General features: G+C 41.9%; 1 protein-coding gene and 1 long non-coding RNA gene across 4 annotated transcripts in view; one reads left to right on the top strand and one right to left on the bottom strand.

The window, feature by feature from the left end:
• Window positions 1-12,769, bottom strand: part of MFSD6 (major facilitator superfamily domain containing 6) — an 86,115-nt gene that overhangs the window by 13,370 nt on the left and 59,976 nt on the right. For all 3 annotated transcript variants that reach the window (XM_055398606.2, XM_055398608.2, XM_055398607.2), the window contains exon 3: window positions 7,683-7,780. In XM_055398606.2, coding sequence (XP_055254581.2) covers window positions 7,683-7,780 — 98 coding nt within the window. The remainder of the gene's footprint in view (window positions 1-7,682; window positions 7,781-12,769) is intronic.
• On the top strand, window positions 5,243-8,472 carry LOC148778628 (uncharacterized). The gene is made up of 3 exons (XR_016035975.1): window positions 5,243-5,395; window positions 5,675-5,732; window positions 7,856-8,472. It is a non-coding gene; the product is annotated as an uncharacterized LOC148778628 (long non-coding RNA).

Genomic DNA, 12,769 nt, shown 5'->3' with positions numbered 1-12,769 from the left:
TTTGAGACCCCATAGACTGCAGCATACCAGGCTTCCCTGTCCATCACCAACTCCTGGAGCTTGCTCAAACTTACGTTCATCAAGTCAGTGATGCCATCCAACCATCTCATTGTCTGTCGTCCCCTTCTCCTCCCGCCTTCAGTCTTTCCCACCATCAGGATCTTTTGCAATGAGTCAGTTCTTCACATCAGGTGGCCAAAGTATTGGAATTTCAGCTTCAACATCAGTCCTTCCAATGAATATTCAGGACTTATTTCCTTTAGGATGGACTGGTTGGATCTCCTTGCAGTCCAAGGGACTCTCAAGAGTCTTCTCCAACACCACAGTTCAAGTATCATTTCTTCGGTGATCAGCTTTCTTTATAGTCCAACTCTCACATCCATACATGACCACTGAAAAAACCATAGCCTTGACTAGACGGACTTTGGTTGGCAAAGTAATGTCTCTGCTTTTTAATTATGCTGTCTAGGTTGGTCATAGCTTTTCTTCCAAGTAGCAGGCATCTTTTAATTTCATGGCTGCAGTCACCTTCTGCAGTGATTCTGGAGCCCAAGAAAATAAAGTCTGTCACTATTTCCATTGTTTCCCCATCTGTTTGCCATGAAGTGATGGGACTGGATGCCATGATCTTAGTTTTTGTAGGTCTTCATCAGTTCAGTTGCTCAGTCATGTCTGATTCTGTGTGACTCCATGGATGGACTGCAGCACTCCAGGCTTTCCTGTTCTTTACCATTTCCCAGAGTTTGCTCAAACTCATGTCCATCAAGTCACTGATGCCATCCAACCATCTCATCCTCTGTCGTCCCCTTCTTATTTGAATGTTGGGTTTTAAGCCAACTTTTTCATTTTCCTCTTTCACTTTCATCAAGAGGCTCTTCAGTTCTTCTTCACTTTCTGCCATAAGGGTGGTGTTATCTGCATATCTGAGGTTATTAATATCTCTCCCAGCAATCTTGATTCCAGCTTGTGCTTCTTCCAGCCCAGCGTTCCTCATGATATACTCTGCATACAAGTTAAATAAGCAAGGTGACAATATACAGCCTTGACGTACTCCTTTCCCGATTTGGAACCAGTCTGTTGACCCATGTCCAGTTCTAACTGTTGCTTCCTGACCTGCATACAGGTTTCTCAAGAGGCAGGTCAGGTGGTCTGGTATTTCCATCTCTTTCAGAATTTTCCACAGTTTATTGTGATCCACACAGTCAAAGGCTTTGGCATAGTCAATGAAGCAGAAATAGATGTTTTTCTGGAACTCTGTTGCTTTCTCCATGATCCAGCGGATGTTGGCATTTGATCTCTGGTGCCTCTGCCTTTTCTAAAACCTGCTTGAACATCTGGAAGTTCACAGTTCACGTATTGCTGAAGCCTGGCTTGGAGAATTTTGAGCATGACTTTACTAGCGTGTGAGATGAGTGCAATTGTGCAGTAGTTGGAGCATTCTCTGGCATTGTCTTCCTTTGGGATTGGAATGAAAACTGACCCTTTCCAGTCCTGTGGTCACTGCTGAGTTTTCCAAATTTGCTGACATATTGAGTGAAGCACTTTCACGGTATCATCTTTTAGGATTTGAAATAGCTCAGCTGGAATTCCATCACCTCCACTAGCTTTGTTCACAGTGATATTTCCTAAGGTCCACTTGACTTCACATTCCAGGATGTCTGTCTCTAGGTGAGTGATCACACCATCATGATTATCTGGGTCATGAAGATCTTTTTTGTACAGTTCTCTGTGTATTCTTGCCTCCTCTTCTTAATATCTTCTGCTTCTGTTAAGTCCGTACCGTTTCTGTCCATTATTGAGCCCATCTTTGCATGGAATGTTCTCTCGGTATCTCTCATTCTCTTGAAGAGATCTCTAGTCTTTCCCATTCTGTTGTTTTCCTCTATTTCTTTGCACTGATCACTGAGGAAGGCTTTCTTATCTCTCCTTGCTATTCTTTGGAACTCTGCATTCAAATGGGTATATCTTTCCTTTTCTCCTTTGCTTTTTGCTTCTCTTCTTTTCACCCTTGGCATACCTTAAAACGAGTTTGAGAAGACTGCCAGCACACACTGCATGTGTTTAAGGTCAAGACTGAACAACACTATGTACCAGTTGCTCAGTGTCTCCTCATAGCAGCCACACAGAACTTCTTTACAGCAGAGCTGGTAAAAATTTCACTTCCCCGAAGATAACTTTAAAAAACTGTTCACTGACTAGTTGCTTATGGCAAGGCTTTAATACATAATTGCAGTTTAACTTTTTAGAGTAGGATCTTCTAAATTATATTTCCCCTGGTCCTAATTTTTATGATAATTCTTTATTTTACTTTATTGCATATCATTTAACATTTATTGAAAGCTAACTATGTGCCAGGTAATATGCTAAATGCTTTGCATAAATTAATTTATTTAACACTCATTTCAGCCTAATCTGTAGCACAAAAGTCTAAAAGGCTTAGAGTGAGTGATTAAGCAGTTTGTGTAAAGAACACAGACCTACAGGTAGGGGAGCTGGCAAGATGATCTAATTCAAGACTAAGCACTGTATGGTTTCCAGATTATTGCATATTTTGGTAAGCTGTCTCAAATAATATACAGGACGATGTGGGAGCATAAATAAGTAAATAATTAAGATGCACTGATGTTTTTACAAATGTGCAATGGATGAAAGGATGGCATCCTAGGGGAAAAGCTAGCATATTAAAGATTCAAATTTTAAATTTAGTTTTCAGCTTTTCTTCCCATATTTGTAAGTCTCTGAGATAGAACTTCCTGTATTATTCAAAAGCTTTAATAATTAGGAAACATCAACTGTAGTTCATTTCTCAGGGGACTGTGAAACCAGAAAAACAAGCATGTATAGTATGTCTTCCTATGATCATGTCTCTTTGGAGAATTCAAAAAGCATAAGATGTGGTCTTTGCACTTAAGGGTGAAAACCAAGTCAGGAAGTAATATTTGTTCAATAAAAGAACTGGGTCACAAGTAAGTGCGAAAGTGTAACACAGTCCGTAAGTCAGAGAACAAGTCAGAAAAGGAAGAGCTAAATGTCAGGTGCAGTTTGCCAGCAAAGCATTCCTGGGGCGGGAGATATTTAAAATAAATTCTAAAGCGACAAAATAATGTCTATTTTGAAGATGTTATGTATTAATAAGAACTTTTAGTAACTGTAAAGCATGGGAGTGATAAAGAATAAAAATGCTGTTACAATTTATAAGATTCTTCTGATTAAAAATTCACAGTAACATCAATGACCTAGCATTCTGTATACAGTATATATTCATGTGGCAAGCTACTTGCGTTTCAAGTTAAGTCAGACAGAAAATTTCCAACATGGATGATAGCAGCCTAGAATCACAGCTAGAATTTCCACTGTCAGATAAGGACCGCATAGCTAATGCTTTCATAATTCTCCCACACTCGACCGGAACATGAGAGATTCTAATGGAAACGTGAGTCTCACTTGGCTGAGCAGGCACACTGAACAAGAAAGGAGCTTCATAAATGTCAGTTCAAGCCTTCCTACCGGTGACATTAAAAAACTATCTTCCATCAAAATCTTAACCCACACCTTACTGATCAAGCGTCCTGCAGACGAGGAACCGACCCAGACCTCATTTTCACCCTTCAGTGCTTGAGCCATTAATGTGAGAACCACAAAAGGACCTCTTCAGTTACAGCAGCCCTGGTCTGGCCTTCCTCTCCTTAAATACACTTTAATAGCAAGAATGATTTGGATCACATGCGTCTCTAACTCTTGCCAGGGTTTATAACTAACTCCCACATGAAAATGAGCATAACAAATGTGACCTTGGCTTTTATCAAAAGTGTATACTCCTGCTCACAATCAAGAATATAGTTAAATGCGTCTCATACAGAAGTAAAGGAGAAAAACCTATGGGTTTTGAAAATGAGATCTTATAAATAAGTATAAACTATCCCACCCCCTCCACTGCAACCAGCAATGCTTTGAGGCACTTAGACTCACCATCTCTTTTTAAAATAAATTACAGGCTCCTTACTACCAACTGCTAGTCAGTAAAGAATCGGCCTGCAATGCAGGAGACCGCCTGCAATGCAGGAGACCTGGCTTCCATCCCTGGGTCAGGAAAAGTCCCCTTGAGAAGGAAATGGCAACCCAATCCAGTATTATTGCCTGCAGAATCCCATGGACAGAGCAGCCTGGTGGGCGACAGTCCATGGGGTCAGGGAGTCTAACACGACTTAGCTACTAAACCAGGCTCCTTATGAGTAGGAAATGTATCTTTCTGCCTCTTTACATGGTAGCACCAGTTGCCTACTGAACAACCTGTTTGCTGCAAGAGACGCTGGCTACTAAATGTAAGAAAGATCATGGGAAAGAAACATGCTCGTAATCCCCAATGGTGTCCAACAGTCTTACCTCGATCCCCAAATAGTTACCCACATGGCCTCTTTCCTAGGGGCCTAGAGGAGAAGAAATACGCTTTATCCCCATCCCATCTGCCAGATATTACCAGCATGGCCTGAGGAGCCAAATGCTAAGACGATGATAAAGAGCTTCCAGGAATGTGGGACAACAAGGCATCCTCCTCCGTCAGTTACAGGCGGCCCCAGAAAGGAAGAGGGGAGCAGCCCGATATGGGTTCAAGCACACCCCCTGTCTCTGCCCCTTTGGCTGCTCAGATGGTACTGGTTCTCATGGTGTCTGGGGAACGAGGCAAGGGGTAAGAGGGACGACGAGGAGCCAGCCCTCACCTCTTTTTTTTAGGGAAACCCTGTCGTGTGGCGTGGGGGAGGATCAAAGAGTGGAAGTGCTGTTGTGACCTTTAGGGATGAGAGCCAACCTCCCCCCCGGCCCCACCCTCCCCTCCTATGCCTGGGACTTTGGAAATTGTCAGGGAGCAGTTCCTGTCACGGGGTTACGGGGCATCTATCGTGACAGCGGGCTTGGCCAGCAATTAAATCGTTCCCTGCTTTGTCATCATTTCTTGTCTGACTGCATCGCCTGTAGAGCTGCCTAAATCACCAGGACTCGACAGTCATTTGGACAAGCCGTGCAAATATGGAAGAATCCAGACTGGAAGACAACCCTGCTCGGTCAGAAGTGTGTTCCTAAAATGCAGGACTCATTCCACATAGATAATCCACTGTTTTCCGTGGCAGGCATGGGTCAAACAAAGGCAAGGGAGTCTTTGGTGTACAGCCAAAACACTCAGGCCTCACTTCCGCCAGGGGGTGGACCCGTCCCCTCCAGGCTTAGACACAGAGAGCCCTGTGGAGCCAGTCCCAGAGCCCTGTTAGACGAGGAGGCTCTTTGTATTTACAGATTCCCCCCTTTTACTTACTTCAGAGCAGTAACTAGGTCTCTGCTGGCACAAGGTGAAACAAAATCAAACACAGAGGGATAAACTGCAGCCTGCCACAGGAGGCACGTAAGTACACTTTATAAAACCAGGTCCTGGGGCAGCAGCTGAGGACGACAAACCCACCCAGCCCTCACCAGGGTCTCCCACTCGGGTTCCAGGCAGGCTAGTCTGCTCTGCACAGACTGCTTCGGCATGGGGCTCTGCTCTGAGCCAGCATGTCCTCTTCTCCTTAGGTCCCCAGCCGGAGTCCTAGTCCCCCCTCAGCATCCTGCTCATCTGTGGTCTCCTTGGGGAATCTTTTAACAACATCTCTGCTTCACAAAGCTGATCATTCCCTCTCTGCAGCATCTTCTCTGGTACCTGGCACGTTGCTCCTGATTCCGTCTAACACACAGGGTAACAGGTATGTGTTTACACATCTGCCTTCCAGAACAATCAGTGAGACCTTGAGGGCTAAGTTAATATATTGCTTTTTAATTACATTCCCAGCATCCGGCATCCTGCTTGACTTGTGGTGGCTGTTAAACATTTCTTTGATAAATTAACAGAAAAAAAAACTGTCTCGATTCACAACAGCATTTGTTTTCTTCCCTCTTATAAAATTCTTCTGTTATAAATATCTTCTTTAATCATTTTTTTAAAAAACTTCTTTCATTAGCTCTATTTTCTTAAGTCACTAATGCAAACCATCTTTTTTCATCTAATTCATATTAAATTAAAAGGAGAGAAAAAAGTATATGCATGTATTATTATGACAGGTATACCATTTTTTGTTTTCCTTTTTTAAATATAAATTTATTTATTTTAATTGGAGGCTAATTACTTTACATTTTTGTATTGGTTTTGCCATACACTGACATGAATCCGCCCCAGGTGTACATGTGTTCCCCATCCTGAACCCCCTCCCACCTCCCTCCCCAACCCCTCTGGGTTGTCCCAGTGCACCAGACTGGAGCATCCTGTATCATGCATCGAACCTGGACGGGTCTGCACGTGATATCACACCAATAAACAAAGTAGTTAAATCAGGTGAGCATCCTCCTCATAGAACAGAGTAGGAATTAGAGGTGGGATTCCTAAGAACTGTGTTGCATATATCTTGTTATCATTGCACATTTCTTTCCTGCATTTCATATTCTGTGCTTTTTCTTATATGACAGAACACTGAGATGTATGCTCCACCTTAAGACTCTTCAAGAGTTCTCATGATTACAAACAACAATTTCTTACCATAAGACCAAATTTCTATTTTCTATATATATTTATAAATAGAATCTGTTTTCATCATTTATACCACTGCATCAGACCTGAGAAAAACAACTTTAAACTGTGTACATACTTGAATTTTATAATTATCATATGACTATAAATTGTGTCTCCTTTCAATCAGGATAATTTTTTTTCTTGAAACGATGGCATCTGATGAATGACCTTGCATTTTGTACATTTCATTTAGATATATAATTGTGAATCGTCCATCTTCTATATTATGATAGAGAATTATTTTGATGGCACTGTACTTGCATCTTCAGGGTTACGGAAAATGATAACAGCAATCAATAAAGCTAATGAAATTGTATACAGTCACAGATTATTTGGTACAATTAATGATTTAGGAGCCTGGGTGGTCCCAGACCTCAATTCCAATGATGCTGTCCTAAACCTTTATTTTAATCATAATACCAATCACCAAATGGAAAAGCCAAGCTGCTAATAGAGCTTCTCAGGATACAGTCTGGATTATATAGAGCTAATGAATAGAAATCTATGTTTTCACTGTTCTTAAACCACATGGCAAGAAATTTTTTTCAAAGTTACATGTTGCAGGGAAACAGTCCAGTGAAGCAAAGAGAAGAACTCAGGTCAGGATATTTGAGCAAAGATTTTAAAGGTTCACGGGAAAACAACAGTCTGACTGTAAAGCTTTAGTTACAAATCACCAGCTGTGATCAAAGTAACTGAAGAAATAAAATAATTATGGCAAACATTTTTATTAATTAATCGACAAAATCACCAAAATCTTTAAAATATAAATCCTCTTAGATTTAAAACCACCTTTGGATGTGCACACCTAACAACTGTATGTAAGAGTTTATTGCAGAGTTCCTCTTTCTTTGTTGAATCACAGGGTGTGGGAAATAATCCAGCTTTGTTTGGCTTGACAAACGCAGAACACTCAGAGGAACTGAAGAGCCAGTCCCGCTGATGTCACCCCTTCCTTCACAACCATTTCAAACTCACATAAGACAGCGTGTCTGTCCTTCCTCTGTAGAGTCAGATGCTGAAGGACACTGACCTTTCATGAGTCATAACTCAGGTAGAAAAATAATCCTAACTCCAACTATTAACTTACCTTGAAGAACTTCCATGGGTAGTACAGTCCAGGCATTTTCCAGGTAGGAAATATAAATATAGCGAGCTGTATTGCACGCCAGACCAATGTACAGAACCCTAAAAAAAAAAGAAAGAGAAATGAGGCACTAGTAATACAAAACATACAAACATCAACTCCTTTCCCCTGCCCAGAATATCCCTGATCCAGCAGACGGCTTTCCAAACTCAGGAGCGGAGAAACTAAAGGACAATTAAATGCAACCATGAACTCTCCGGAATAAGAAGACCGCTTCTAACATATCTGCTCTCAGCCTTTTCAAAATGCTTATTAATATAAAAGCGAACATCGCCCTTCCTGAAACTTAATTAGTCACAGAGATGATGCTTTTTTAAGATAGTCTGGGCACACTGCCATCTGTAATGACATTGCTGGCTTCCTTCCAGGTGGCTGTAGGGTAAATGTGCCTCGGACTATAGCTACCTCACTATGATGGGGAAGGACAGGATAAAAATGAGAACATATGAATATGTGGCCTCACTTGCAATTCAGAATACACCAAGTAGCTTCACAAGGAGACTCTCAAGGTCACTGAAAACTATTCTTCAATGATGAACAATAAACTATTTGGAAATCAAATACTTTTTCCCTATGAGTTCAATTGATACAAGTTCATTATTTTTTAAAAAATCCATGGTATCACATGCTTATGAAATTGATAAATGTATATCAGCTTCTAGCTTTCACCCTCACAATCACCACCACCAAAATTACGAGTGAAAACAAAAATAAACAAGCCTAAAGTGGTGAATCCAAGCACAAGTTTACGATCTCTCTTCTGAGCTAGATGGGCTGGTTTAGAAGCGAATGGTGGCTTCTTCTCTCTACAAAATACAGCCTGTGGGGGAGGGGGGGTTCCTTTTCTGGTTGTTTTCCATTTCTTGGGTAATTTTCCCAAGCTTTATACTTTTCTTGTTTTCTAAACCCAAGTGAATGAAAACTGGAAGGTAAAAGAAAGAAACCAATCTGACAATCGGCAGTTATTTTCCTAAGTTTGCTCAACTGTGTTTTTATAACCAAATCATTCCTATGAAGTGTTCTCTTTTTCCAACACTGGATTAAGGAAAGGAAATGCTGGGAGCCATCCAGCTGGTATTAACTGCAAATATGTACAGAAGATGGGGAAGACAACAAAAGGACTGAGGTGGGGCGATGGGCTAGGAAATGGATATTAGGCAATTTAGAAGATCTTCAATAATGAAATGGTCTGGGCTATCATAACCTTTGGATTCTGTGTTCTTATTTGTATGTTTTGAGGGAAAAAGTATGTCTCAAACCTGTTTGATAAAAAGTCAGCTGAACAAACTTGCTATAAATCCATCAACCAGGGCCCTTCTGCTAGGAAATAACAAAAACTCCACAGGCAATTAAAATGTAAAGTTCTAAGGCAGCTCTGATGACAACATCAGCTTCACCTCACTCAGGCTCAGCAAACACGTTCTATACAGGGCCATATAGTAAACATGCTTTCAGATCTTCTGCAACTACTCAACTCTGCCGTTGTGGCGTGAAAGCAACCACAGACAACATGTAAATGAATGAGCATGGATGGCTGTGTTCCAGTACAAACTGATTAGGAACACTGAGATTTAAATTTCATGTCATTTTCATGTATTGCAAAACAGAGATTTTTTTTTTTCAACCATCTGAAAGGGTAGAAACAATTCTTAGTTCCTGGACCCTACAAAATAGGCAGCAGGCCAGATCTGGCCCATGGGTCACAGCCAGCCAACCTCTGACCTAGCTCATTAGTTCTTATTAACTTTGTACATCAGAGCTACTTGGGCAGCTGTTAACAACTACAGACGTCAAGGCCCACGCCACTCTCAATTAGGCTGAAGCCAGACTCTGTGCTTTTGAAAGCTCCCCAGGTTATTCAGATACTGAGCCAAAGATGGAGAACCACTGATCTAGCCCTTTCCAGGCAGCTCCCAGTAAGCCTTGCCCATAATCCCATCACGAAATATCGGGCCATACATCTTCCTCGTGTTCTTCTTGCCTGTGCATGGTAAGTTGCTTCAGTTCTGTCTGACTCTTTGTGACCCCATGGACTGTAGCCCACCAGGCTCCTCTGTCCATGGGATTCTCCAGGCAAGGATCCTGGAGTAGGTTGCCATTTCCTTCTCCAGGGGATCTTTCTGACCCAGGGATTGAACCCGTGTCTCTTATGTCATATTGCCTATCCTGAAGCTTTGAGCCCACTTTTGAACCAGTTACCATGACAACCACTATTCAATCCAGGCCACGGTCCATAGGTCTTGGCTCCAAGTAACCCAGAATTGACTGGCCCAGTTTAAGAGGTAGACTGTGCTATGCCTTCAAACCTCTGCCCATGTGGAATTCAGTCACTGGAGTCTGTAACTTTTGGGAGCCTTAGGGCTCAGATGACCACCAATAAGCCCAGTGGATACAAGTTGATACATCCTTCTTTTCCACACTTCTAATCTCACAACTGATAGTCCTTCAGGACCAAACACTTGCCTTAAAGGAAAAACCAAAGTAAGTATCCAGGGCAAGTTACTTCATGTCTCAGAGCCTCAATTTCCTCATATATTAAGCAGATAGTGACATCAGCTCTGCAGGCTCACTGTGATCTTTACAACACAGTGAATTGCCCATAATAAGCACTCAGTAAAAGGTGTTATTATTACTAGTCTTATTAAAGAAAAGTATCCAAGTATCTGTTTTTCTGATAAACCTTTGATCCCAGAATTCCAAAAGAGTGTGGACAGGAGCTTTCCTTCCTCACCAACCATTCTGGGGAAGCCAGTGGCTTCAAAAAATCATCAAAGGGAAAAGGATAAGCAGAAAGGAAGCCGGCATTTTGGTCTATGAAAAGAGGAAGTAGTAGATACACATTTATTGAGTCATCACTGAAAAGTACCGCAGCGAGCTAAGACTCTCTACTGTCTGATGGGGCATTTAAACTGCGACAGTATTCACTGGCTTGGTGCTGACTGTGTACCCTCTAAAACGCATATGTTGAAATTCTAAGTCCTAAACCCTAGGATCTCAGAGTGTGGCTGGACATGGAGGAAGGACCTTTAAAGACTTAATTAAGGTAAGATGATGTAACATCAGTTCAATTGCTCAGTCGTGTCTGACTCTTTGCGACCCCATGGACTGCAGCACGCCAGGCCTCCCTGTCCATCACCAACTCCAGGAGCTTGCTCAAACCCATGTCCATCAAGTTGGTGATGCCATCCAACCATCTCATCCTCTGTCGTCCCCTTCTCCTCCCTCCCTCAATCTTTCCCAGCATCAGGGTCTTTTCCAATGAGTCAGTTCTTCACATCAAGTGGCCAAAGTACTGGAGTTTCAGCTTCAGCATCAGTCCTTCCAATGAATATTCAGGACTGATTTCCTTCAGGATGGACTGGTTGGATCTCCTTGCAGTCCAAGGGACTCTCAAGAGTCTTCTCCAACACCACAGTTCAAAAACATCAATTCTTTGCCGCTCAGCTTTCTTTATAGTCCAAACTCTCACATCCATACATGACTACTGGAAAAACCATAGTTTTGACTAGACGAATCTTTGTTGGCAAAGTAATGTCTCTGCTTTTTAATATGCTGTCTAAGTTGGTCATAACTTTTCTTTCAAGCAGTTGGCATCTTTTAATTTCATGGCCGCAGTCAGCATCTGCCATGATTTGAGAGCCCCCCAAAATAAAGTCTCTCACTTTTCCATTGTTTCCCCATCTATTTGCCATGAAGTGCTGTAACGTGGGTGGGCCCTAATCCCACGTGACTGGTGTCCTGATAAGATGAGGGCAGCGACAGACACAGAGGGAGAGCAGGTGAAGACAGTGGAAGACAAGCCAGGAAAGAAGTCCGCAGAAGACGAACGTCCTGCCGACACCGTGGCCTTAGGCTTTCAGCTTCCAGGACTGTGAGGAAATAAAATTTCTGTTTTGTGGGAGGACAGCTCTAGCAAATGAATACATGCACACTAGTGGAATTAAGAACTTGCAAATAAAAAGGAATTTATAATGTGTTTTACTAAATCCGGAGAAGGCAATGGCAAGCCACTCTAGTACTCTTGCCTAGAAAATCCCATGGACGGAGGAGCCTGGTAGGCTGCAGTCCGTGGGGTCGCTAAGGGTCGGACACGACTGAGCGACTTCACTTTCACTTTTCACTTTCACACATTGGAGAAGGAAATGGCAACCCACTCCAGTGTTCTTGCCTGGAGAATCCCAGGGATGGGGGAGTCTGGTGGGCTTCCGTCTATGGGGTCACACAGAGTCGGACACGACTGAAGTGACTTAGCAGCAGCAGCAGCAGCAGTTTACTAAATCATCTTCTGGACAATCAAATTCATTACACTGCATATAGAGCACACGTTTGAGGTCCAAAAATTTTCCTGAGCATTAAGAGGTCTGGAAATACAGAAGAGTCTGAAAAATGCCTCTCAGTGAGATATGGAGACCTATCAAACACCTATAGTGAAACAGCTCAGAAATAGTATAACTGCTTTCCTGTTTCACAGCAGAAAGTCAGGAAGTACAAAAGTAGACAAGAAATAAAGACAAGTTTAGAACTGGTGGCATAGATAAATTATCTGTAAAGAACACAGCTGGTAAGGTGCAGATGATTCAGCAGAAAATACCACACCATGGAAAGCTCAAATCACACGTCAAACTCCTTGATTTGATACTTGAGCAAGATATAATGGTGGGAGAAAAGTACTCTTGAGATTCTAATTTCTTACAAAACCACAACCCACAGTACTAACAAGATAAGTTGATTGGTGATTATCTTTTAATAAAACTGGTACTTTGTTTTTCCCCCAGAAATACCGTATTCAAGATACAGATATAATTAATTGTGAGTCATCCTGCAATTCCTAACACAGTTGTGGGTTAATTATGATGCTCTACTTTTGTAATTCAAACCATCTATAACATGGCTGAATGCCCCCTGAGAACATTTCTAAACCACAGAGAACATGAACTTTGCTCAATAAACATTAACTGAGGTACCACTCTGTGCTATACAGTATGCTGGACTAAAGGGGAATTTTAAAAAATGAAGTGAAATTGGGATTT

Source organism: Moschus berezovskii, chromosome 2, assembly GCF_049115385.1.
Source record: "Moschus berezovskii isolate FMDL1 chromosome 2, NW_MosBer_1.0, whole genome shotgun sequence".
Lineage (NCBI taxonomy): Eukaryota > Metazoa > Chordata > Mammalia > Artiodactyla > Moschidae > Moschus > Moschus berezovskii.
Note: the sequence above shows the minus strand (reverse complement) of the source record. Positions and strands in the feature narration are given on the sequence as shown.